The 27,577-nt window shown below is 56.4% G+C and overlaps 1 protein-coding gene across 1 annotated transcript in view; it reads left to right on the forward strand.

Annotated features, from left to right (window-relative positions):
* The window catches only part of LOC144732516 (retinal guanylyl cyclase 1-like), a 30,412-nt gene extending 11,715 nt beyond the window's left edge, over positions 1-18,697 (forward strand). Inside the window, exons 6-19 of the mRNA XM_078613924.1 lie at positions 23-119; positions 2,439-2,579; positions 5,551-5,631; positions 6,142-6,318; positions 7,460-7,616; positions 10,628-10,777; positions 11,533-11,681; positions 12,342-12,505; positions 12,927-13,119; positions 14,449-14,623; positions 14,896-14,994; positions 16,351-16,445; positions 17,762-17,847; positions 18,592-18,697. Of these exons, the coding sequence (XP_078470050.1) occupies positions 23-119; positions 2,439-2,579; positions 5,551-5,631; positions 6,142-6,318; positions 7,460-7,616; positions 10,628-10,777; positions 11,533-11,681; positions 12,342-12,505; positions 12,927-13,119; positions 14,449-14,623; positions 14,896-14,994; positions 16,351-16,445; positions 17,762-17,847; positions 18,592-18,658 (1,831 nt within the window). The 3' untranslated portion in view covers positions 18,659-18,697. The remainder of the gene's footprint in view (positions 1-22; positions 120-2,438; positions 2,580-5,550; positions 5,632-6,141; positions 6,319-7,459; positions 7,617-10,627; positions 10,778-11,532; positions 11,682-12,341; positions 12,506-12,926; positions 13,120-14,448; positions 14,624-14,895; positions 14,995-16,350; positions 16,446-17,761; positions 17,848-18,591) is intronic.
* The last annotated feature ends 8,880 nt before the right edge of the window (positions 18,698-27,577 follow it).

The following is a 27,577-nucleotide window of genomic DNA, read 5'->3' on the forward strand; positions in this document are numbered from 1 at the left end:
CCCCAACTCTCCCCGTGCGCAGGAGAAGAATCCATCAGCTCCAGATGGTGAAAGGTCCCAACAAGATCCTGATGACCCTGGATGACCTGACCTTCATCAACCCACAGCAGAGCCGCAAAGTACGCGCTACCAACTCAGACGAACTCTGCCACCCGCAGATTCGCTCTCACTGAGCGCCGGAGCCTCCGCGGGGGGGGGGGGGGGCATCTCCCGGTTGGACGTGTTTTCAATTCATAATCAACGTTTTTGGGTTTAGATCGCGTTATTTATAAATGTGTCGTAACCCTCCACCACCCGACCACGGCCAATCAGTAAAAAAGTGTCACGTTGACAAAAGACAAATAGTTCACTGCTTTAGCCCACCGGTATGTTGAAGCGTGAAACCACAACATTTACCATTTGAGTAGTGTGACGTTTCGCTGGTAATTGCATTCAGCCAGCATCATCGGGCAATTCGCCAGAATGGTGAGGCTCTGCTCTGTCTCCCGTTCTTATATAGAGCAGCAGCAGGGTGACGTCATCATTAACTCATCAGGTGCAACGATTTGAGGGGGGGGGGGGGTTATTGTAATTATATACTAGATTATTAATCAGGCAGTTGTTACGATGCGAGTTGTAGATTAGTAATCATTTGGTCGCGAAAGCCTACGTGTTAAACTGTCTTTTCTATTCCCGAATCCCAAAGACGTCCACGCAGTTTAGCGGTGGCCAGTGCTTGCCTAGCACCGTGGATCTGTTCTGGTGGACATCAGCGGGCTGCGCGTTTCACCACCAGAAGCCCCAAACGTGACCAACGATTGCCCTGGTAGACTTAACCCGGATAGTATTTCCCGTTCGGGACGACACACGTGACGATTACCAGCGCCGTCGATGGAGAAATATTGTTTTATACTCTTTGGTTCTTTCGGTAAAGTCACGTAGGTGTAACGTATACAAATAAATTAAATCACGACGTTTCGGGACAACCACAGCAAGAAACAATTGCAGAAGTAGGCAAAAGAGCTGCTAAAATCTAGAGAAGTTGTTTTAAACGTGCGTGTGTACGTTGAACTTCTTTCGCGCCGTACGTAGCCAGCCACGCTGATCGGAGGTGCGCGGGGGAAGGACAACGACCTAAACACAAAAGAGGATTTCTACAGAAATGAGTCTTCAATCTAGATGCTGGTTTAAAAGTGCATGGCTCTAGTGGCGTCCTCATATCGGAAGGAAGAGCGTTCCAGACGGCCACGGGAAAGCGCAGTCTGAAAGCGCCGTACGATGATGCGGTCACCGTCTTTGTTCGGTGGTTAGAATTCTTAGTCGGGGATTTTTATTTGCCGTCAGCTGTAACGAAAACAATTTCTGCGCGCTTATTGATGTCAGCGGTTGTTCCGATTTGTCCTGAGTCCCGCAGCAAACTCCGTAGCGACCTCCACTCCACGTGGTTCGCGATTTCTACTCCACGTGGATCGTGATCCCCACTCCACGTAGATCACGATCTCCTCTGCACGTGGATCGCAATTTTCACTGCACGTGGAGCGCGATCCCCACTCCACGTGGAGCGCGATTTTCACTCTGGGGCTGGGGCAGTGCACATCACGAGGCGGTACGATCGATTGCTGGTGGTGCGGGATCGTAGCTGGTGGCCAGAGCACGGGCACGCTTTCATCCAGCAGTGGATAGACCAGGGGTCGGCAACCAAACGAACGAGAAGAGACAATTTTGTTCGCGAATGCGCTAAAACTAACTCGACATTTAAAGAGCCGCAATGATGCACCTGTGGTGGTGATGGAAGCGGTCATACAGGAGACGCCATTCGCCTCCGGAGCCTCGTGTTGCCCACCCCTGCGATAGACGATGTCTGACGGTGATGATGATGATGTGGTCTGCCCTACGATTGTTTTTATTTTTTGGAAAGCCAAGGCATTGATAGGCTTGCGCACGTGGGCACGGTCGTGAGATGATTTTTGTCCCTCCACCACGACCCTGCTCGTGCTATCCGATCGGTCGAGTAACCAAAATGATTATCGGTAGAAGCATCGATTATTTAAATACTCGGAGAGTGCCAAACGATGTTGATTAAATGTAACGTCCTTGCTCCGTAATCGGGCTACAGAGCGGCGCGTGTCTCTCCCATCACCACGAACACCCCCCCCCACTCCTCACCCCTCTTCACTCCTCCTCACCCCCTCTCCTCCCCTTCCCACTCCTCCTAACTCCGTTCCCCTCTCCACTCATCTCCCACTCCTCATCACCCCTCACCACTGCTCCTCACTCCCCCCACATACTCCTCCCTCTCACCCCTCCTCCACCTACCTCCCCAATGCCACCCAAATCCTCCATCGCCACCGCTGCCACCCAACGCTCTCTCCTCCTCCTCGTCTCCTCTCTCACCACCAACCCTCACCCCTCCACCCCCCCCCCCACGCGTGGCTCACCCCACGAACTCCCGGCACGAGAAGCTCACGGACGACGGCCGAACGAGCGTGGCGGGGCGCAGCGTCACCGACCTGAAGGGCACCGCGAGGCCTTCCCGCGGCTCCGTGTCGGGCAAGAGCGTGACGCCCGCTCCGGAGAGCAGCAGCGTGGCCGTGTACGAGGTCCGTGTCGGGGTGGGTGGCGGCTGCGAGAGTGACCGGCAGGACCCTGGGGGGGTGGAGGGGGGTGTGGGGGAGAGTGGCCTTGGGGGGAGAGGGACATGGGGGGGGGAGAGGGATCTGGGAGAGACCTGGGGGCGGGGGAGGGACCTAGGGGGAGAGAGACGCCACAGTGGTTAGGAGATGTTAACTACCTCGCCTGGTGTACAGGAGGGCGTGGGCTCAATCCCGACCATGACACCTGTATATTTGGAGTTTGCGTCTCTCTCTCTCTCTCATCATCACCACGGTGGCTAGGAGATGTTAACTAACTCGCCTGGTGTACAGGAGGGTGTGGGCTCGATCCCGACCCTGACGCCTGCTGCAGTATATTTGGAGTTTTTTTTAATGTTATCCACGTGGTAGCGTGGATTTTTCTCCACATATAGTATCAACGTGGGTTTAGAGTCTTTGTCCGCTGCTATAAATTGCCACATCAGCCACTTGGTTGAGCTATCAATTTGAGGCCAGGTCGCTTCTAAAATGAAGCTAAAACTTAGTGGATAAAATAAAAAAGTACTTTAGTTTTATTACAATGTTTATTTTTAAGTGATGTGTTTACCTTTCCTGCACTTTGCACACCGATCGTGTGTTTGTTATTGCTTTGTTTGTCGGAACGTTCTGAACCCTTTTGAACATTTGTGATAAAAGCGCTTCATAGACCATCGTATTCCTCCTCCAGCAGAAATAAACATTCTCAGTCTGAGTCCACTGGAGCCTTGGGGCAGGGGGTGAATCAGCACCACGGATAGTGGCTGCCGGTCCTCCAGTATGGAACTACAGGGGCTGGGCCCCGTTTGATTAACATTAAAAACCCTTTACTATACCTACCTGCTCACTCTACAGACACGTTCTGTTGTCTTCTTGGTTTTTTCGGTAAAGTCACGTAGAAGGGAAATAATAAAATAATAAAAATAAAACATAATAAAATAATTCTCACGACGTTTCGGCCACAACGCAAGCAGCCGTCCTCAGGTGAAGAACGAAACACCACCAAGCTTGGAGCGTATATTTAAGCTGGGTTGGAGGGGGAAGAAGAGCGCCTTGACAAAATAATTTGCATATCAAGAGGAATTGAGCATATTTATGGGAAATGCGTAGGAGGTGGGCGGGGGGTTTCAAAGTCATATTATGCCCGTGCATTATGCAGGATTAGCAGCATCAAAGGGAGGGGATGGGGGTAGCATTAACAAAGGGAAGGAATGTTAATAGTATGTAGCTGCAGTTACTAAACAACCACGTAAAAAACTAAAGTATGAACTACATAGTATCATCAGTATACTAAATATACTCTCCAATAAGCTGAGCTACTAACAGTAAGTAATACATTACAATTCTACGTCGCAAACAATATAATATGCTTCCAGCTAAACTTTTTTCTCTTACATCACACGGATCTACCCCGTACTATATACTACCATAGACAAACCCAACAGTGCTGCTGCTGCTGCTATTGTTGTTGACAGTGGTGGCCCAAGCACAAATAACACAAACTCAATGCAATCGTCAGCAACACTGGGGCCCTTAAAGGGAAAATCACAATGGGTGAAATTTCGGGCGATGTTTCTTCTCCATCACAGAAAGATCGCGATTCTCTCCTCATTTGTAGATATTCAATATGGGCAGAACAAGGTTACGTGCGTTATTATTTTATAATGATTCTGATGGTTTGCCCACGAAAGCCTCACTGGGTCGAGGGTCTCATTGCTTATTACCGACATTAAGCTGCCTTACTACTTACACGTGGAACACAATTGCAAACTATCTCTCTCTCTAAATATACATTCATTACGATAGCAAATATATCATTTCTCACATCGATTACCTGCTCATCATGAAGATTATAAGCCGCGTATGAGACTATTTAAACTATAAACTAAATCTCCAACTAAATCTCCAATGTATTACACTCTTCCTATTTGCCGCTAATACGCCGAGCATCTGGCAATTTAACCGTGAATCCATATTGTTTGGGTCTTTCGGTAAAGTCACGTAGATAGGTTGAAATAAAATATTATATTTTTACCTAAAAAAAGATTTTCTTTTTAAGTAAAAAAATATTTTATTTTTATGTAAAAAAATATTTTCTTTGAACCTACCTACGTGACTTTACCGAAAGACCCAATGAATATGGATTCTTGCAGTCACGAAAGCTTTAAGTCAAGATTTAACCGTGAATCGTAACACGCTCCACTCCGATACAAAAGCTTTGAGTCAAAATTTAACCGTGAATCGTAGCACGTTCCACTCCGATACGAAAGCTTTAAGTCAAGATTTAACCGTGAATCGTAACACGCTCCACTCCGATACAAAAGCTTTGAGTCAAAATTTAACCGTGAATCGTAACACGCTCCACTCCGATACAAAAGCTTTGAGTCAAAATTTAACCGTGAATCGTAACACGTTCCACTCCGATACGAAAGCTTTAAGTCAAGATTTAACCGTGAATCGTAACACGCTCCACTCCGATACGAAAGCTTTGAGTCAAAATTTAACCGTGAATCGTAACACGTTCCACTCCGATACAAAAGCTTTAAGTCAAGATTTAACCGTGAATCGTAACACGCTCCACTCCGATACGAAAGCTTTGAGTCAAAATTTAACCGTGAATCGTAACACGTTCCACTCCGATACGAAAGCTTTAAGTCAAGATTTAACCGTGAATCGTAACACGCTCCACTCCGATGTCCTTCGGGTCCACGAGCCCGGGTGTTGCGCACTTTCACGCGGCCAAGCAATTGACCCGCTGCACTTGAGAACGCGCTTTCGTGACGGGCAGACCGAAAACCCGGATTCGGCACCTAGCATCTCAGGATCGGGAGTCGTTTGGCGGTGCCGAACGGGCGGTTCTGGGTGACGTTATCCGTCCCTCCGGGTGCGTGGAGGAGGAGGGGAGGGGGGTTGACTCATCACTGCACGATTCGTCTCCACGCAGGGTGACTGGGTTTGGTTGAAGAAGTTCCCCAAAGGCAAGTTCGGTGAGATCCGGCAAGCCACCACGAGCGTTTTCCGAAAGGTAACATTCTAAAGGAAACAATTAATCTTGATTTTATTTGACCAGGTAAGGCGTTCTTCCTGAGAATGCTAATCAACCAGGTAGCGTGTTGACTGTTATGTTATCCGACTCACTGTTGTATTACATTACATTTCTAAGTATACTAGATCTGTGTTTCTATTTCATTTATACCTGATGATGATTGCTTGTGTTGCAATCGAAACCCGTATGCTAGTATTTAATTTATTATTTCATCTTTATACGTGACTTCACCGAAAAAACCAAAGAGTAATTCCTGCAGTCACGACAGCTCCAAATTAAGTTCCAGCTCGTCAGAACTGTACGTGCGGCACATTTTGTCGTTCGGGACCATCGACTTGAATCGAGATGACGAGCAGAGACCCGACGAAACGGCCGCCGGCGATGAAAACTTCCCAAGAAACCACGGACACGCGCACCCACTCACCTCCGTGCGTCGCTAACCCCCGGCTCGTCACCCCCCCCCACCACCACCTCAATCCCGGGCAATAGCTGCGGGACATGCGTCACGAGAACGTGAACCCGCTGCTCGGCATCTTCAGCGACCTGGGGGTGGCGGCCGTGGTGTCTGAGTACTGCCTGCGCGGCAGCCTCGAAGACCTCATCCGCAACTCGGACATGAAGCTGGACTGGATGTTCAAGTCGTCGCTTCTCTTCGACCTCATCAAGGTGCGGCGGTGCCCGGCGCGAGGATCGTGGGGGGTGCGCGGGTCGGTCGAAACGTCGACGTCGGAGCGAGCTGCCCGTCGGGGGCATCGACAACTTCGTGGGGGCACAGGGCGCTGCCTCGCGTGGATTTATCTCCCCACGACCCCAGGGTGCTACGGCCACAATATGGACAGAGAGGGAGAGACTAGGCTCTAAAGAAAGCTGTCTCTGGTGTGGACCAATCAGTTTCAAAGACAATGCATACATTATCAGAGTATTGTTTTTTGTTTGCATTTGACTGCAAGTATTGTGGTTAATGTAAGCATGATTCCTTGCAAAAGGTGTCAGTTTTGTTGGCAGAAAAAAGGGAAAACCCCTATCAGTAGAGAGGGAGAGGTCCCGTCGCGTTTCGGTGTGTTCCATCAACGCCGTGCCGACGTGCATTTGGCGTTTTACTCCTGCACGGTATCCGTGCCGCAGCCTGCGCGGGTCTATGAACTAAACTGTGAACTTTTGAGTTTATTTTACCAGCTAAGGCCCACTAGCTCGTTTTCAAAAGCGACCTGGCGAACACAAATGATAGCCCAACGGCAGTGGCTTATCGTCATATCCTTATTTATAGCAGCCAAATGCTCTGAATGTGTTATGTTGATTCTAAACGTGGAGGGGGGAAAACCGGAGGACCTGGAGAAAAATCCACGCGACCACGGGGAAAGATAGAGGGACACCGCAAACTCGAGATATCCATCAGGCGTCAGGGTCGGGATCGAACTCACGACCTCCTGCACACCCGGCGAGGTAGTCAACATCTCCTAGCCACCGTGACACAAACAAATCTCGTGCTCCCGCCGCCGCCGTTGTTGTTGTTGTTGTTGTAGTTGTTGTTGTAGTAGTTGGTGTAGAAGTTGTGGTTGTAGTTGTTGTTGTAGTCGTTGTAATTATTGTGGTTGTTGTAGTTGTTGTTGTCATTGCGGTTGTTGTTGCTGTGTTTGTTGTTGTAGGAGTTGTAGTTGTTGTAGTTATTGTGGTTGTTGTAGTTGTTGTTGTAGTTGTTGTTGTCATTGCAGTTGTCATTGCAGTTGTTGTTGCTGTGTTTGTTGTTGCTGTGGTTGTTGTAGTTGTAGTAGTTGTTGTTGTTGTTGTCTCCGTGTTTGCCGGGCAGGGCATGCGCTACCTGCACCACCGCGAGGTGGTGCACGGGCGCCTCAAGTCTCGCAACTGCGTGGTGGACGGCCGCTTCGTGCTCAAGGTGGCCGACCACGGCTTCAACGAGCTACTCGAGTCGCAGAGGATCGTTCGCGATGAGCCCTCGGCACGCGGTGAGCCTGGAGCATGCCTGGAGCATGCCTAGAGCATGCCAGAAGCATGCCTGGAGCATGCCTGGAGCATGCCTAGAGCATGCCAGAAGCATGCCTGGAGCATGCCTGGAACATGCCTGGAGCATGCCTGAAGCACGCCTGGGGTAAGGCTAGAGCATGCCTAGAGCATGCCTAGAGCATGCCTAGACCATGCCAGAAGCATGCCTGGAGCATGCCTGGAACATGCCTGGGGCATGCCTGGAGCACGCCTGGGGCAAGGCTAGAGCATGCCTAGAGCATGCCTAGAGCATGCCAGAAGCATGCCTGGAGCATGCCTGGAACATGCCTGGAGCATGCCTGGAGCACGCCTCTGGCATGCCTGGAGCATGCCTGGGGCTCTCATAGTGGCTTTCCGTGTCACGCGTGTACATGTGTATGTTGAACTTCTTTCGCACCGTACGTCGCCAACCGCGCTAATCGGAGGTGCGGAGGAAGGCCAACAAACTAAACACAACAACAACAAACTGAGCACAACAACAACAAACTGAGCACAACAACAAACTGAACACAACAACGAACGGTGGTGGCCGTGAGCGGCGATCGAACCCGGGCAGCCCGGTCCGTAGCGCAGCGCTCCCCAGGCCGACTCGCTCGCTCACCCCCACGCGCTCACCCTCTTTTGCTCACCCCTCGCTCACCCCTCGCTCACCCCACGCTCACCCCTCGCTCACCCCACGCTCATCCCACGCTCACACCCCACGCTCACCCCTCGCTCACCCCACGCTCACACCCCACGCTCACCCCTCGCTCACCCCACGCTCACCCCACGCTCACACCCCACGCTCACCCCACGCTCACCCCACGCTCACCCCTCGCTCACCCCACGCTCACACCCCACGCTCACCCCACGCTCACCCCACGCTCACCCCTCGCTCACCCCACGCTCACCCCACGCTCACCCCTCGCTCACCCCACGCTCACCCCACGCTCACCCCTCGCTCACCCCACGCTCACCCCCTCGCTCACCCCACGCTCACACCCCACGCTCACCCCTCGCTCACCCCACGCTCACCCCACGCTCACCCCTCGCTCACCCCTCGCTCACCCCACGCTCACACCCCACGCTCACCCCCCACGCTCACCCCCCACGCTCACCCCCCACGCTCACCCCTCGCTCACCCCTCGCTCACCCCTCGCTCACCCCACGCTCACACCCCACGCTCACACCCCACGCTCACCCCTCGCTCACCCCTCGCTCACCCCACGCTCACACCCCACGCTCACACCCCACGCTCACCCCTCGCTCACCCCACGCTCACACCCCACGCTCACCCCTCGCTCACCCCACGCTCACCCCACGCTCACACCCCACGCTCACCCCACGCTCACCCCACGCTCACCCCTCGCTCACCCCACGCTCACACCCCACGCTCACCCCACGCTCACCCCTCGCTCACCCCACGCTCACCCCTCGCTCACCCCACGCTCACCCCACGCTCACCCCTCGCTCACCCCACGCTCACCCCTCGCTCACCCCACGCTCACACCCCACGCTCACCCCTCGCTCACCCCACGCTCACCCCACGCTCACCCCTCGCTCACCCCTCGCTCACCCCTCGCTCACCCCACGCTCACACCCCACGCTCACACCCCACGCTCACCCCCCACGCTCACCCCCCACGCTCACCCCCCACGCTCACCCCTCGCTCACCCCTCGCTCACCCCACGCTCACACCCCACGCTCACACCCCACGCTCACCCCACGCTCACCCCTCGCTCACCCCTCGCTCACCCCACGCTCACACCCCACGCTCACCCCTCGCTCACCCCTCGCTCACCCCACGCTCACACCCCACGCTCACACCCCACGCTCACCCCACGCTCACCCCTCGCTCACCCCTCGCTCACCCCACGCTCACCCCACGCTCACCCCTCGCTCACCCCACGCTCACACCCCACGCTCACCCCTCGCTCACCCCACGCTCACCCCTCGCTCACCCCTCGCTCACCCCTCGCTCACCCCACGCTCACACCCCACGCTCACCCCTCGCTCACCCCTCGCTCACCCCTCGCTCACCCCTCGCTCACCCCACGCTCACACCCCACGCTCACACCCCACGCTCACCCCTCGCTCACCCATCGCTCACCCCACGCTCACACCCCACGCTCACCCCTCGCTCACCCCTCGCTCACCCCTCGCTCACCCCACGCTCACACCCCACGCTCACCCCACGCTCACCCCACGCTCACCCCTCGCTCACCCCACGCTCACCCCACGCTCACCCCTCGCTCACCCCTCGCTCACCCCACGCTCACACCCCACGCTCACCCCTCGCTCACCCCACGCTCACCCCTCGCTCACCCCACGCTCACCCCTCGCTCACCCCACGCTCACCCCTCGCTCACCCCTCGCTCACCCCACGCTCACACCCCACGCTCACCCCTCGCTCACCCCTCGCTCACCCCACGCTCACACCCCACGCTCACACCCCACGCTCACCCCACGCTCACCCCTCGCTCACCCCTCGCTCACCCCACGCTCACACCCCACGCTCACCCCTCGCTCACCCCTCGCTCACCCCACGCTCACACCCCACGCTCACCCCACGCTCACCCCTCGCTCACCCCACGCTCACCCCACGCTCACCCCTCGCTCACCCCACGCTCACCCCTCGCTCACCCCACGCTCACACCCCACGCTCACCCCTCGCTCACCCCACGCTCACCCCTCGCTCACCCCACGCTCACCCCTCGCTCACCCCTCGCTCACCCCACGCTCACACCCCACGCTCACCCCTCGCTCACCCCTCGCTCACCCCTCGCTCACCCCACGCTCACACCCCACGCTCACACCCCACGCTCACCCCACGCTCACCCCTCGCTCACCCCTCGCTCACCCCACGCTCACACCCCACGCTCACCCCTCGCTCACCCCTCGCTCACCCCTCGCTCACCCCACGCTCACACCCCACGCTCACACCCCACGCTCACCCCACGCTCACCCCACCTACCGCTGCTCGTCGTGGCGGCAGAGCTGCTGTGGTCTGCGCCTGAGCTGCTGCGAGACGCGGAGGTGGCGAGACGCGGCACGGCGCGCGGAGACACCTACAGCTTCGCCATCGTACTGCAGGAGCTGATCGTGCGCGGGGCGCCCTTCTGCATGGTGGACCTCAGCGCCGAGGGTACCCGCTTGGCGCTCCGAACGGACACGATCACCACCACCATGACCACCACGACCACCACCACAACCACCACCGCCATCACCACCACCACGACCACCACCACAACCACCAGCACCATTACCACCACCACGACCACCATCACGACCACCAGCACGACCACCATCACCACCACGACCACCACCACGACCACCACCACCACCACCAGCACGACCACCACCATGACCACGACCACCACCACCATCACCACCACCACGACCACCAGTACCACGACCACCAACACGACCACCACCACCATCACCACCACCACTACCACCACCACGACCACCACCACCACGACCACCACCACGACCACCACCACGCAACCACCACCATGACCACCACCATGACCACGACCACCACCGCAACCACCACCATGACAACCACAACCACCACGACCACCACCACCACAACCACCACCACCGCGACCACCACCACCAATCACGACGACCACCACCACCGCGACCACCACCACCACGACGACAACATTCCATATCGTCCTAAATTTGATATCGAGTCCTGAATGTCGCATGTCACGAGTGACTGCGAAAGCACGGCCCGTGACACACGCGCGTGGTGCTGGCCACCCACCGCCCCCCTCGTGTGTGCCGTGCCGGCCTCCGCGGGTGCCGCTCTCTCGCAGCACTTGCCACCAACAGTGTGTTGAGGCTACGCCGGGAGGGGGGGAACCTTTGCCTGCGTGGACGCGTCTCGTGCAGAGATCGTGCGCAAGGTGCGCAAGCCGCCGCCGCTGTGCCGCCCCTCCGTGTCCATGGACCAGGCGCCCGTCGAGTGCATCCAGCTGATGAAGCTCTGCTGGAACGAGCTGCCCGAGCGCAGGCCCAGCTTTGACAGCATCTTCGACCAGGTCCACCCGCTCGTTCAAACCCGCCCCACCCCCCCCCTCTCACTCGCCCCCCCCCCTCTCACTCGCCACCCCCCCCTCTCACTCGCCCCTGCCACTCACTCACCCCACCCACTCACTCGCCCCCCCCCCACTCACCCCCCCCCCACTCACTCGCCCCACCCACTCACTCGCCCCCTCCATCTCACTCGCCCCCCCCCCTCTCACTCGCCCCCCCCCCCTCACTCGCCCCCCCCCGACTCACTCGCCCCCCCACCATTCACTCGGCCCCCCCCCGCTCACTCGCCCACCCCCCCCCCCGTTCACTCGCCCGCCCGCTCACTCATTCAGTCGCCCGCTCACTTATCCGCTCGCTTACCCACCCACTCACTCGTCCATATACTCGCCCACTCACTCACCCACACACGAACCTCACTCACTCATTCACTCACCCACTCTGTCCATCACGCATCCACTCACCCGCTCACTCGCACATTCACTCGCCCGCACACATACACAGAGATAACAACCGACAACGTAACTGGCGGTCGGCCCCAACAGTTCCGTATTGAACAAGAGCCTCCCGAATTCGTACAGCGATGTCGACGCACCGCGTGGCGCGTGACCCCCAGCGACGGGAACAAACCCCGCTCGCTCGCGCTGTTTCCCCCTCGGCGGCCGCAGTTCAAGAGCATCAACAAGGGCAAGAAGACCAACATCATCGACTCGATGCTCCGGATGCTGGAGCAGTACTCGAGCAACCTGGAGGACCTCATCCGCGAGCGCACCGAGGAGCTCGAGGTGGAGAAGCAGAAGACGGACAAGCTGCTCACGCAGATGCTGCCCCCGTGAGAGACGCACGCGCGTGGGGAGAGGCCACGTGGGGCGACAGTCACGCGGGCAATTTCGCACGACACAAATCAGACCCAGCCTCGCTGTGTGTGTGGCCCTCCCAAGAGGCTCGTGGTCCTGGTGGGGCCGGGCACTGCTGCTGCTGCTGCAGCTGCTGCTGCAGCTGCTGCTGCTGCTGCAGCTGCTGCTGCTGCCACGCTCCTTCACCGCAATCTTCTCCGTAGCAGCGGCAGCAGCAGCAGCCGCTGTAGCAGCAGCGCGTGGCGAACGCTCGAAATGAACGCGTCGCCCGACCGTGAAATCCGCCCAAGAGGCAGCCGACGTGCTCCTCAGGGCTCCAGCGCTGACCCCGCCCCTCCCCGCCCCCCCCCCACCACCCCCCCCCCACCCCCCACCCCCGTCGAACCCCCGCGCTAGGTCGGTGGCCGAGGCCTTGAAGACGGGGGCGGCCGTGCGGCCCGAATTCTTCGACGAGGTGACCATCTACTTCAGCGACATCGTCGGCTTCACCACCATCTCGGCGATGAGCGAGCCCATCGAGGTCGTGGACCTGCTCAACGACCTCTACACCCTCTTCGACGCCATCATCGGGGTCTACGACGTCTACAAGGTGGGAAGCTCTCGCCGTGACCTCTGGGGTCACCTCCACCCCTCGCCGTGACCTCCATCTTCACCTCCACCCCTCGCCGTGACCTCCGGGTTCACCTCTACCCCTCGCCGTGACCTCCGGGTTCACCTCCACCCCTCGCCGTGACCTCCATGTTCACCTCTACCCCTCGCTGTGACCTCCGGGTTCACCTCCACCCCTCGCCGTGACCTCCATGTTCACCTCCACCCCTCGCCATGACCTCCGGGTTCACCTCTACCCCTCGCCGTGACCTCCGGGTTCACCTCTACCCCTCGCCGTGACTTCCGGGTTCACCTCCACCCCTCGCCGTGACCTCTGGCTTCATCTCCACGGCCCCTCGCTGATATTAGTATTCGTTTGGCGTCGAGCTGCCCTCCGCCGACTTTCCAATCCGTTTCGGCGAATCGGCGGCTCCCCCGTGAGCCGATTCGGCGGCGCCCTGAGCACCTTGACCACAGGCGGCACCTTGACCCGGGTGGCAACTTGACCCGGGTGGCACCTTGACCCGGGCAGCACCTTGACCCGGGCGGCACCTTGACCCGGTTGGCAACTTGACCCGGGTGGCAACTTGACCCGGGTGGCACCTTGACCCAGGCGGCACCTTGACCTGGGCGGCACCTTGACCCGGGTGGCACCTTGACCCAGGCAGCACCTTGACCTGGGCGGCACCTTGACCCGGGTGGCACCTTGACCCGGGCGGCACCTTGACCCAGGCAGCACCTTGACCCAGGCGGCACCTTGACCCGGGTGGCACCTTGACCCAGGCGGCACCTTGACCCAGGCAGCACCTTGACCCAGGCGGCACCTTGACCCGGGTGGCACCTTGACCCGGGTGGCACCTTGACCCAGGCGGCACCTTGACCCGGGTGGCACCTTGACCCGGGTGGCACCTTGACCCGGGTGGCACCTTGACCCAGGCGGCACCTTGACCCAGGCGGCACCTTGACCCGGGTGGCACCTTGACCCGGGCGGCACCTTGACCCGGGTGGCACCTTGACCCAGGCGGCACCTTGACCCAGGCGGCACCTTGACCCGGGTGGCACCTTGACCCGGGCGGCACCTTGACCCAGGCGGCACCTTGACCCGGGTGGCACCTTGACCCGGGCGGCACCTTGACCCAGGCGGCACCTTGACCCGGGTGGCACCTTGACCCGGGTGGCACCTTGACCTGGGCGGCACCTTGACCCAGGCGGCACCTTGACCCAGGCAGCACCTTGACCCGGGCAGCACCTTGACCCGGGCAGTACCTTGACCGGGTGGCACCGCTCACGGCCGAGCGCCGCTCACGATCCCCTCGGTGGCGGTGCGCAGGTGGAGACCATCGGAGACGCCTACATGGTGGCCTCGGGGCTGCCCAAGCGCAACGGCAAGAGGCACGCGGGCGAGATCTCAGACATGTCGCTCGACATCCTGAGCAGCGTCGGCTCCTTCAGGATGCGCCACCTGCCCGACGTGCCCGTGCGCATTCGCATCGGCCTGCACACGGGTACGATGGGTACACGATGGTGGGTACACGATGGGTAGTGTGGGTACACGATGGGTAGCGTGGGTACACGATGGGTAGCGTGGGTACGCGATGGGTACACGATGGGTAGTGTGGGTACACGATAGTGGGTACGCGATGGGTACACGATGCGCAGCGTGGGTACATGATGGTGGGTACACGATGGGTACACGATGGGTACACGATGGGTACACGATGGGTATCGTGGGTAGACGATGGGTAGCGTGCGTGACTATGTGCGTGCGAGGGTGCAGGTCCCTGCGTGGCCGGAGTGGTGGGGCTCACGATGCCACGCTACTGTTTGTTCGGGGACACGGTCAACACGGCGTCGCGCATGGAGTCAACCGGAATGCGTGAGTCCGTCACTGCCGCCGTCACCGTCAGCGTCGTTATCATCACGGAAATATCTACGATAGACATCGTCAGCACCACCGGCATCGTCGTCAGCGTCATATTCATCACCATGAACATCATCATTAACATCACAACACCACCGCAAAGAATCATCATCAGCATCATCATCAACATGAACAGCATCATCATCGCCATCACATCACCCACCACCATTATCATCACCACCATTATCATCATCATCATCACCACTATCATCACCACCATCATAATCATCATCATCACCACCATTATCATCACCACCATTATCATCATCATCATCACCACTATCATCACCACCATCATAATCATCATCATCACCACCATTATCATCACCACCATTATCATCATCATCATCACCACTATCATCACCACCATCATAATCATCATCATCACCACCATTATCATCACCACCATCATCATCATCACCACTATCATCACCACCATCATAATCATCATCATCACCACCATCATCATCATCACCACCATCATCATCACCAACAAGTTATACATATCAGCGGCATCAGTATCACCAACAACTAGGTGACGTCACCACGGCGCTTGTGCCAGGCTAGGTACACTTCAAGGTCACGTGAAGTGTCGAACGCTCGCTGGCAGGAGGTCGCGGGACAGACCCAGGCGGTGCCATGGGTCGACTGACCGAGATGTCTGGCCGATGGACAAACCTGTCCACCCCTTATCAGTGCCCTACCTTATTACAGACCAACTCTCAGACCTCACTGGTCACCCCGTGCCCCTTAAACATCTCAACGTTCATCCTACAAAGTCCCATTACAAGCGAGAAACACAAACAAATAGACACAATTGTTGTTGTTGTCCGTATTGAAACGGCTGTACGCCGTATGGACCCGACAACTCAATTGCCCTGTGCAAGAACGCGAGGTAAACCGCGTGGGTTGGCACGGTGTGGATGCACCACCTGTGCCAACTTGCTGCGTTTTAGCCGCCTGGCACTCCGCTCACCACCGACACCATCAGCAGCAGCAGCAGCAACGCTCTTCCCCGCATGAGAGATGTCTCTCTCTCCGTCTCTGTCTCTCTCTCTGTCTCTCTGTGTCTCTCTGTCTGTGTCTCTCTGTGTCTGTCTCTCTGTGTCTCTCTGTCTCCCTCTCTCTGTGTCTCTCTCTGTCTCCCTCTCACTGTCTCTCTGTCTCTCTCTCTGTCTCTCTCTGTCTCTCTGTCTCGTCTCTCTCTCTCTCTCTGTGTCTCTGTCTCTCTGTCTCTCTCTGTCTCTCTGTCTCTCTGTCTCTCTCTCTGTCTCTCTCATCTCGCCCCCTGTCGTCGCTGCCCGACCTCAGCGTGCCGCATCCACATCAACCGCTCGACCGTCACGATCCTCGACTCGCTCGACAAGGGCTACAAGTACGAGCTGCGGGGCAACACCGAGCTCAAGGTGACGGCGGCGGCAACACTCCACTCGCAGGTTTACTCGTGTTGAGGCTGAATCGATCCTGGGGGGGGGGGAGAGAAGGCACCACCCCCCCCCCCCACCCACCCAGAACCGGTTCGGATAATCGTCACTAGTTGTTGTTGTTGGAGGTGGTGGCGGTGGTGTAGTGGTTAGCGCCACGCTGCGCTACGAACCCGGCGATCAGAGTTCGATTCCCGCTGACGACAAACGCCAGTGACGATTATCTAAACCGATCCTGGGCCTCCCCTAGGTCGACTCGGTCTCAAATGAGTACCTGGTGCGGTGCGTAAAAACATCGCCACTGGGGAGACAAAGGCGGCCGGGCGTGGTTACTGGTCACCACCCCCTCGTGCGCCGTGCCGGCCTTCATAGGTGCTCGCTAACAGCACTTGCCCCTACAGTCTGCTACAGGCTATACGGGGCATCTTTGGTTGTTGTTGTTGTTGTTGGTGGTGGTGGCTCAGGAGCGGGAATCCAACTGGGGTGAGTCAAGTTCCCTGCGTGGCTCCTGACACCCGAAGATGATCGCGGGGTGCGGCTCCGGCAGGCGCCGTCTTGCCCGCTGCTCCGCGCCGGGGTCGTTGCCAAGGGCAACAGCGCTCGTCTCTCTCTCTCTCTCTCGCTGGACATTCCACATTTCCATGGCAGGCCATCCAATCGACTTTCCATCAAGCAGAACGTGCAACTTCTTGGTTCTTTCGGTAAAGTCACGTAGAAGGGAAATGATAAAATAATAAAAAGAAAACATAATATTACGTTTTATTTTCACGTAGAAGGGAAATAATAAAATAATTAAAATAAAACATTCTATAATAATATTTTTTATTTTAATAATAAAATAATACAAATGAAACATAATATAATAAGACTATGTTTAATTTTTTTTATTTTATTATTTCCCTTCTACGTGAAAATAAAACATAATATCATAATAAAAATAAAATGTTTTATTTTTATTATTTTATTATTTCCCTTCTACGTGACTTTACCGAAAGAACCAACAAGATGAATCCCTGCAGTCACGAAAGCTTTAAATCAAAACAGAACGTACAAGTCGTCGATTTAAGGGGGGGGGAGGGTGGTGTGGACTTCGCTAGCGCCCTGAGAACAACTGTTTAAGGTGGCTTTATAAATTTAAATTATTATTGATTATATGTTGAGACCGGCACCCCGCCCGCCCCGGGGTCAGGATTTGACCCCACGACACCGTGAGCTCGCCAAGGCCAGCCACCACCACGTGACCGCTGCAGAGACGCTCAGCTGTAGGCGCGTGCGTCTGTCTGCGCGTGTGATCACAGGGCAAGGGCGTGGAGGAGACGTACTGGCTGGTGGGGCGACAGGGACTCAACAAGCCTCTACCCGTACCCCCCGAGATGAAGCCAGGGTAAGGTGTTACCCCCCACCCCCCAGTTGCCCAAGGGGCCGTCCATAAATGACGTCACGCACCTGGGGGGGGGGGGGGGTCAGACATTCGTGACGATGCGTGACGAGGGGAGGGGGGGTTGAGAAATGCGACGTCACATCAAAATGCGCAACTTTGAATAAATATAGACAGCACGTTCTACTTAATTAAATAGACTTTTTAATAAATGTTTTCTCCAACAACATCAGAGTGCAGCGCCACATTAAATACGCACTACAATGACAATAGTTTAAAGCGATTTGAAGCATGTTTTATTTTTTTGGTGGGGGGGGGGGCAGATCTTTGTGACGTTATATTTGAGGGGGGGGTCTGACTTTTTGTGACGCCGTGGGACGAAGGGGGGGGGGGGGCAAAAATCGTCCAAAATCGCGTGACGTCATTTATGGACGGCCCCTTTACGGTGCGCGCTACGAGCCCGGCGACCCGAGTTCGATTCCCGCTCGCGGCCAACGCCGAGTGACGATTATTCTGAACCGGTCCTGGGCGCCTCGCCGAGGTCGACTCAGCCTCAAATGTGTACCTGCCGCGGTGCGTAAACATCGCCACTGGGGAGACAAAGGCGACCGGGCGTGGTGCTGGCCAAACCAACCCCTCGTGTGCCGTGCCGGCCTTCATAGGTGCTACATCGCTAACAGCACTTTGCCCCGAAAATGTGTTCAGGCTATGCGGGGGCTCTTTATCTTTGCTGTGTGCGTGTGCGCGCAGGGATTCAGCGCATGGCATTAACGTCGAGGAAATACTCAAGTACCGGCAGAAAAAGGAAATGAAATGACCGGCGGGACGGACATGGAGGTGGACACAAATGCCTCGTTCTTCCGGTTCCATCAAATCCCCCCCTCCCTCCCCCTCCCTCCCTCCCTCCCTCCCTCCCTCCCTCCCTCCAACGTGCGCTTCACTCGAGCGGAGTCCAAATCACCAGGGCACCGGTTCACGTTTGTCGATGATGCGCGTCGTTTTAAAACTCAGGGCATATCACCTCCTCCACCACCTCCTCCACCTCCATCGTCGGCGGATGTCGCCACCGCCCAGTGGTGGGGGGGGGGGGGGCGTTGCGGGGGGCGTTCGCGGTTCGAAACCGGCAGCCCGCCCTGGTTAATACCGCGGCGGTGCGTGACCGCACGTGCGATGAAGAAACTCCAAGTGCGACACTTCTTGGATAACGTTTTTTTATTGTCCTCGACTCAACAACAACTTCCAGTACCCACCACCAGCCAACACCAGTCGCTTGTCTTCCCTCTCCCCTCCCCCCCTCTCCTCCCCCCTCTCCTCCCCCCTCTCTCATCTCCACCCATCCCCTTCCTTCCCACCAACCCCTCTGCTCCCTTCTAGCCGCCTCGACAGGACCCCCCCCCCCCTTGCCTCTTTCAAATCTCCCCGCCTTCTCTCTCTCTCTCTTTCAAACGTTCCAACCAATCACCATCGAGCAAGCCGCGTCACAGCGATCGCCATGCAGTTATGGTAAAGACAAAGACCCCCCGTGTAGCCTTAACAGACTGTTGGGGCAAGTGCTGTTAGCGAGCAGCACCTATGAAGGCCGGCGTGGCACACGAGGGGGTGGGTGGCCAGCACCACGTGTGTACCGTACCCATCTCGCCCTCATGCCCTTGCAAGGATGTCTTACCTCCTGACAATGTCTACGATGCGTTGAACTTCTTTCGCGCCGTACGTAGCCAATCGGCGGTGCGGGCGGAAGGACAACGACACAATAAGGCAGTTCTCAAGAAATGAGTTTTCAATCTCAGAATATCTATTTATACTGGAGGAATCCGATGAGCACTGAAGCTCTTTATCATCGATGTCCAGTCGGGGGTCGGCTATCTGCGGCTCTTGTAAGGGCCGCTTCGTGACAAGTTATTTATTAACGACCGCCGTATCGTATTCACATCGCATTGCGGCTCTTAAAACTATTGAGTTTGTTACTGAATTCTAAAACAAAAATGTCTCTTCTTGTCATTTTGACTGCCCGGGCCCTGATCGAGGTGGTTTAAAAGTGCATCACAGCTCCCCGCGGCCCCCTAATATCACAAAGGAAAAAGCGTTCCAGACGGCCGCAGAAGCACGCCTGAACGCGCGCGCGCGATTGTGGTGACCGTATTGACTGTGACGACGACGTGAGACAACGCGAGATAGCGTGAGACAACGCGAGATAGTGTGAGACACCGCGAGATAGCGTGAGACACCGCGAGATAGCGTGAGACAACGCGAGATAGCGTGAGACACCGCGAGATAGTGTGAGACACCACGAGATAGCGTGAGACACCGCGAGATAGCATGAGATAACGCGCCCCTTCATGTTCACCTTGGACGCTAAAGATCCCTGCGATGTCGCTGTGCGTGGGCTGCTGTCGTGGTCTAAATTTTACCAATGGTTGAAACAAATGAGCCAGTGGAGGAAAATTCCGTACTCCCACGATGGGGGGGGGGGGGGGGGAGTTAGTGGGTCTATCCACAGGATGACCCACGGGTGACTCGTCGCATCAAGCGGCAGTCACTTGAACGGAGCCAGAAGAGGCGATGGGGGTGAGTTGACCCCAAGTCGAGAGGTCAACTCGCAACTTCCCAGCTGTTCGTCGGGCGGCCTAATCACGGCTGGTTCCGCGGCCGGATGATTGTGGCATTTGCTCTCTCGGGAACGCGATGAATCTGTTGCTGTATGAAGGCATCTATACGGTCGATAAAATCATCAGGGAACCGGAGAGAAGGGCCTCCTGGGTAACTTGCGGAGTCGTGGTGGCGAAATCCGGCACAGCGACATCGCCGTGGTGCAAAGTCGTCTGGGTGGGTTTTTTTTCCAAGGCGGCACGCAAACAGTTGCGTCGTGTGGCACGTGGTGGTGGTGGCGGTGACGATGGTGGTGGCGGCAGCGGTGGTTGTGTGGTGGTGGCAGTGGTGGCGGTGGTGGTGGTGGCGGTGGTGGTTGTGTGGCAGCGGTGGTGGTGGCATCGGTGGTGGTGGTGATGGCAGCTGTGGTTGTGTGGTGGTGGCGGTGGTGGTGGTGGTTGTGTGGCAGCGGTGGTGGTGGTAGCGGTGGTTGTGTGGTGGTGGTGGCAGTGGCAGCAGTGGTGGTGGTAGCGGTGGTTGTGTGGTGGTGGTGGCGGTGGTGGTTTGGTGGCATCGGTGGTGGTGGTGGCAGCGGTGGTTGTGTGGTGGTGGCGGTGGTGCGGCTGTGTGGTGAAGTTTCTCGCGAAGGAAATTTCCCAGTCTGCCGGGAAGGTCACGAGGAGGTCCCCCGCGCAGTTCGCTCGCGCACAAGCGAGTTCGAGTGGACGAGAGAGACGCTGAAAAAAAGGTGACGGAGATGTGAAATGTGAAATATCGTGGCCGTCGTCGTTTTTCCTCTCGTGGGGATGCATGAATCCGCGATTTTAAATCGCTCCGTCTCCTGCCCGGGCGCGTTCCGATGAATCGGCCGCCACTCCGCCGCTCATCCTTGGCCACCGACCGCCGTGCCCTTACGAGCGACGCGTCCAGCCCAATCCCGCCGGTGTTTCCGTCGCAGTCAATTCCGTATCGCGTCTCTCGCTTGCAGATGTCCTCTAACGCACTTGGCTCCTCTTTCTGTCCCTCGGTGTAAATCCGAGGATGCGTGTCACCGGCGTGCCGCTGGTCTCAAAGATGAATTGTGTGAAATATTTTACGAGTAAGCAATAATAATAATAATAAACACACACACAACTGCCCGGAGAAATAACAGGAGGCGTTATGTTTTTGGGGAGTGCCCCATGAAATGCTCAACTTCCATTTAAGCAATTCGATAGAGATGTGAAATAAACTATTTAAAACTAAATTATTCGACTATTTTTTATTTTATTTTACCAGGTAAGGCTCACTGAGCTGTGTAGCTCTTTTTGCCGAAGCCACCTGGCCACAAATGATAGCTCAACAAAGTGGCTTATCGCGTGGACATTCATAGCAGCCAAATACTCTAAGGGAATGTTTCTAAACGTGGAGGGGAAAAGCCGGAGGACCCGGAGAAAAATCCACACGACCACGGGGAGAGAGAGACACCGCAAACTCCAAATATACAACAGGCGACTGGGTCGGGATCTGGATCGAACCCACGACCTCGTGTACACCAGGCGAGGTAGTTAACATCTCCTAGCCACCGCGGCGCCCCTAAATGATGCATTTTCGAGAAGACGTTTTTTCCACCAGGGTGGCAATTCAGTCACGGATTTTTAGAGACCACCTCTCAGGCCCGAGGGAAGAGGTTAAAGGTGCAGGCGTGCAATTACTTGCTCATGCTACTGCTGGTAGACGCAGGGAGATTAACCCGGCGGCTTCTGGATTGCAAGTCCAGCGTGCTGACCACGACGAAGACAAAGCTCCCCCGTATAGTCTCAAGAGACGTTTTCGGGCAAGTGCTGTTCGCGATTAGCACCGACGAAGGCCGGCACGGCACACGAGGAGATGGGTGGCCAGCACCACGCCCTTGGCCGCCTTTGTCTCCCTCGTGGCGACTTTTACAAAACCGCGCCAGAGTCGAGCTCGGCGAGTTCCAGGAGCGGTTCAGATGAAATCGCCAGCGGTGTTGGTGGCTGTGAGCGGAATGCGGTTGCGGTGTTCACGTCGTCAGCGCGCGAATCACCGCGCCGTCGCTCCCACGGGAGTGTGCGCTATTGCCACGACGCGCGCACGCACGCACAGACACACACACAGACACACACAGACACACACAGACACACAAACACAGACTCACAGACACACACACAAACACACAGACACACACAGACTCACAGACTCACACACACAAACACACAGACACACACAAACACACACGCAGACACACATAGACTCACAAACATAGACTCACAGACACACACACACAGACACACAACACAACAACCGCCATTCGCCACTAAGTGGCGGTGACGTCACCACGACGCTTGTGCCAGGCCATGTGCACCCTGAGGCCACGTGAAGTGTCGAACGCCCGCTGGCAGGAGGTCACGGGGCAGACCCAGGTGCCACGGGTCGACTGACCGAGATGACCGAGACGAGTGGCTGATGCACCACCTGTGCCCCCTACTGTGCCAACTTGCTGTGCTTTAGCCACCCAGCGCTCCGCTCGTTGTTGTGAGCGTCGCTCCTCCGCCCTCCGTTGTTGTTGGAGGGCGACTGCCTCCAACTGCCCAGTAGCGTCCTTCACGAGCCTCCTCCACTGAGGCCGATCTTGACACCGCTGGTACCAGTCATCGGCAAGTCCACTCAGCTCCACGTCCTCCTGTACCACATCACTCCATCTCTTCTCTAGCCCGTGCCGCGCCCGTTTAGCCCCCTCGATCCGGCCGAACAAAAGCTGTTTAGGCATGCGGTGGCTGGGCATGCGGGCTACATGACCCAGCCAACGCAGCCTTGCCTGCCGGAGGAGCTCACTGATAGGACTTTGCCCAGATCTTTCAAGGACTTGTGAGCTCCTCACACAATCCAGCCTGGTTAAACCCAGGATGGATCGTAGGCAGGCCAGCCTAAATGTTTCCAACCGGCGAAGATGCTCCACTAGGGGGGTCCACGTTTCGCAAGCGTAGAGAAGGGAGGGAATGACCGTGGCCGAGAAGACCTGAAGCTTCGTGCGGAGCGACAGACCAGGTAGCTTCCACACAGCGTTACGCAACCGATGAAAAGATATTGCCGCTCGACTGATTCGGAGTGAGACCTCTGCTGATAAACTGGAGCCGGTCATAAGCACACTGCCCAGGTATGGGAAACTCTCCACTCTCTCCACAACTGCCCCATCACCGATTGGGAGTTGTGGGGGTGGAGTGCCAGATGGTACAAAATACCCAGGCAGGTGCTTAGTTTTGGTGGGGCTGATGGTAAGGCCCCACCTCTTAGTGGCACGCTCCAGTCTCAGCAGCAGCGTCTCCAACTCCTCTTCTGAATGAGCAGCTATTACCAAATCATCGGCATACATAACGTGGTTGACCAATAGGGAGCCATCCCTTGATCGCACCCGGGCGTCGATCAGCCTCCCATTATATCTGTACCAAATGGTAATTCCCCCGGTACAGCTATTGAAGGCTTCACGAACTACGCAGTCGAAATAGATGTTAAATAATGTGGGAGCCAGAGGACATCCCTGTCGCACCCCAAGGTGTACAGGGAAAGGCTCCGACTCCCGGCCACGTAGTTTTACCCGGGCCCGCTCACCATCATGAAGGTCCTTAATGATCGTGAGCAGAGGGTCAGGGACTCCGAAAGCACGAAGAACAACCCAGAGCCCAGTCCGACTGATGGTATCATAGGCCTTGACCAGGTCAATAAAGCAGAGATGTAGGTCTTTTTGGAATTCCCTACACCTCTGCTGTAGCAGACGGACAGAAAATATGGCATCTGTGCAGGACCGCCCTTTCCTGAAACCGCATTGGGGCTCCGCAAGCCTCTCCTCAGCGTGCCTAGCAAGGCGATGTTGAATAATCCTTGCCAGGACCTTACCCGGCACACTGAGGAGTGAGATGCCCCTGTAGTTGTTACAGTCGGTACGGTCCCCCTTCTTAAAGAGGGGGACCACCAGGGCATCCTTCCAGTCCTGCGGAACCCGTCCAGTGGTCCAGACTGTTGTTATGATGTCATATAGGGCAGTCTGTGCACAAACGCCACCCTCCCTCAGCATTTCGCTTGGGAGATCATCTCTGCCCGGTGCCTTCCCTGGTCTCAGACTCCGGATCGCCCTCAGTACTTCCTCAACAGCTGGTACCTCAGCCAGCCACTCACAGGGGGTGACCTCTTCCAATATTTGAGGCACCGCAGCCTCAGCAGGGTTATCCCCACTTTGTGCCATGATGTTTTCCTGGCTGAGAGATTTTCCCTCCCCCAGGACCTCACAGAAATGCTCAGCAAATCTGCAAACCAGTTCCTGGGGGTCGGAGATTGGATCACCGTTTTTTCCTCTAATGATGGTAATAGGTGTGGCGCTGCAGGTTACTTTTTTGATGGAGTTAAATAGTGATTTGTGATCGCGGGCCACTGAGGCAGACTCCATCTCCTCAGCAACCCGCGACCACCACCCATCCTTACAGCGCCTTACGGCTCTCCGAACCTCCGAGCGAAGGCTGCGGTAAACCTCCTCATTCTCTGACGTGGGATGCTGTAGGCGATGAGAGTGGGCCTGTCGCTTTTTCTCAATTAACCTGAACACCTCCTCCGTCAGCCAGGGTTCCCGGGGAGGTCTGGACCGCGTACCCAAAGCAGCCATTGCAGCTGCATGAGTCACAGTCTTAAACCTCGCCCATTTACCCTCGACATCAGGTGGAGTGGGGGACGATGCCAACCCCAGCTGCAAGCGATGATGAAATTCTCGCTTGCAACTTTCATCAGCTAACTTAGACCAGGCCACTTTTGGTTGGAATGGGATCCTGGGTGTACACCCACCACCGGAGTGGAAGAATGGCAGGCGCATCTTACAGATGACTAGTCGATGGTCAGAGGGCAGATCCGCTCCACGGTAGGTCCTGGTGTCAAGGACATGGGCTCGCATCCGCTGGTCCGTCACTATGTAGTCCAGCAGATGTTCTTGCTTGGACCCGGCATGCATCCATGATGTTGTGTGGATGCGCCGATGCCGGAAGAGCGTGTTGGTAATTACAAGCCCATGGGCTGCACAAAAATCTAGCAGCCTCCTACCGTTATTATTGAGCTGATCTGGCCCATGCCTTCCAATCACTCCAGACCAGGTGCCAGCATCATGACCAACTCGGGCATTGAAGTCACCCAACAAGATGACTCTGTCCCGAGTGGCCACTTTAGCCAGCACCTGTGACAGGAGGTCATAGAAAGCGTCCGACTCATCGGCTTTGCCTGCATCCCTCCACGGATGTTCGTCTTCGGTGGGGGCATAAGTAACCACGACCACCACTCCTCGCCTCTGGTTGATGGGAAGGCGAGCCCAAAGTATCCTGGGGCTTACAGCTTCCCACACCTCACCGCCACGCTCCCACGCCCCCTTCATTCTTTTGTTCAGAAGAAGAGCCACACCCTGTTGTTTGGCAGTCTCCTGCCCCGAGTAGAGGACTGTCCACCCCTCATGGTGGCAGGAGCCAGAACCGGTCCACCGGACCTCCTGAATGCCACAGAGATCCAGGCGGTACCGGTCCAGCTCCCGACAGAGGAGTGGCAGCCTCTCCTCCGCAGTGAGCGTTCGAACATTCCACGTGGCCATCCGCAATGGTTTTTCGTTGTTTCTGGAGAAGCCCCGAGGGTTAAAATTCAATCTCCTGGCTCCGCCAAATGGGGTTTGGCCAGGAGACGTCATAAAAGCCTGACCCCCCGGGGCCTCCGGCACAAGCTTATTAATTACAGGTTTATGTTTAATTCGTAGTTTAGTGGTGGTTAATTGAAGGTGGAGGGGTTACCAGCCCCTCGCACCCGTCCAGAGCCCCCGTTTAGCCACTGTGGTGGTCACAGACGCCATGAGGGGAGAGGCCAATGGGCATTGGCCCTCCCCCCACAGCACTGCCCACGACAGTGTTGCCCGTCCGGCACCGCGAGGAGGTAGGAGGTTGTTTTGCCGGACTACACAGACACACACACACAGACTCACAGACACACACACAGACACACACACACAGACACACACACAGCAACACAGACACACACACAAACACACAGATACACACACAGACTCACAGACACACACAGACTCACAAACACAGACTCACAGACACACACAACAACAAGCGCCATTCGCCACTAAGTGGCGGTGACGTCACCACGACGCTTGTGCCAGGCCAAGTGCACCTTGAGGCCACGTGAAGTGTTGAACGCCCGCTGGCAGGAGGTCACGGGGCAGACCCAGCAGGTGCCACGGTTCGACTGACTGAGACGAGTGGCTGATGCACCACCTGTAGCCCCTACAGACAACAAAGACAAAGATCCCCCATATAGCCTTAACATACTGTAGGGGCAAGTGCTGTTAGCGAGCACCTATAAAGGCCGGCACGGCACACGAGGGGGTGGGTGGCCAACACCACGCCCGGCCGCCTTTGTCTCCCTAGCGGCGATGTTCACACATCGCACCAAATACTCATTCGAGGCTGAGTGGACCTAGGGGAGGCCCAGGACCGGTTCAGATAATCGTCACTGATGTTTGCCGTGAGCGGGAATCGAACCCGGGTCGCCAGATTCGCAGCGCGCTAACCGCTACACTTACGCTCCCCTACAGACACACACACGCGCACAGACAGACACACAGACTCGCTTTCCTCTTCCAGAGAACGCCGTCAGGGAACGCTTTGCCGTTGCGGAAGATGCGGCAACAATCTGCGCGCCACCCCACGTAGGCAGGGCCAATGGTTTTCCGACGTCCGCGCCTTTGATTGCGGCACGGATGGCTACGTGCGGTGCGAAAGAAGTTTGGCGTATGCTTACACGCCGAGGAGCGAAATCGCGCGCGGGTCTCTTGCGAGAGGCGGCGATGGTTCAGAGAGAAACTTGAACGGCTTGCTGAGTCGACTTTAAGTTACGATGTACAACCAAAGTGGCCGAAACTTTTTAAACGTCGAGATAATATTTTCAAATGTACCGCTGATTGTTATATATATATAAACATTAAACAGTGTGTGTGTGTACAGAGAGACGTGGTGTTGTGGTCAGAGTTGTTTCTTTTTGTTTGCATTTTGACTGCTTGTGTTGTGGTTATTGCCAACATGATGCCTTGTATAAAGGTGTCAGTTTTGTACCAGTTTAAAGGGTA

The sequence above is a fragment of the Lampetra planeri genome, chromosome 43 (assembly GCF_965212315.1).
Source record: "Lampetra planeri chromosome 43, kcLamPlan1.2.h2, whole genome shotgun sequence".
Classification (NCBI taxonomy): Eukaryota; Metazoa; Chordata; class Hyperoartia; order Petromyzontiformes; family Petromyzontidae; genus Lampetra; species Lampetra planeri.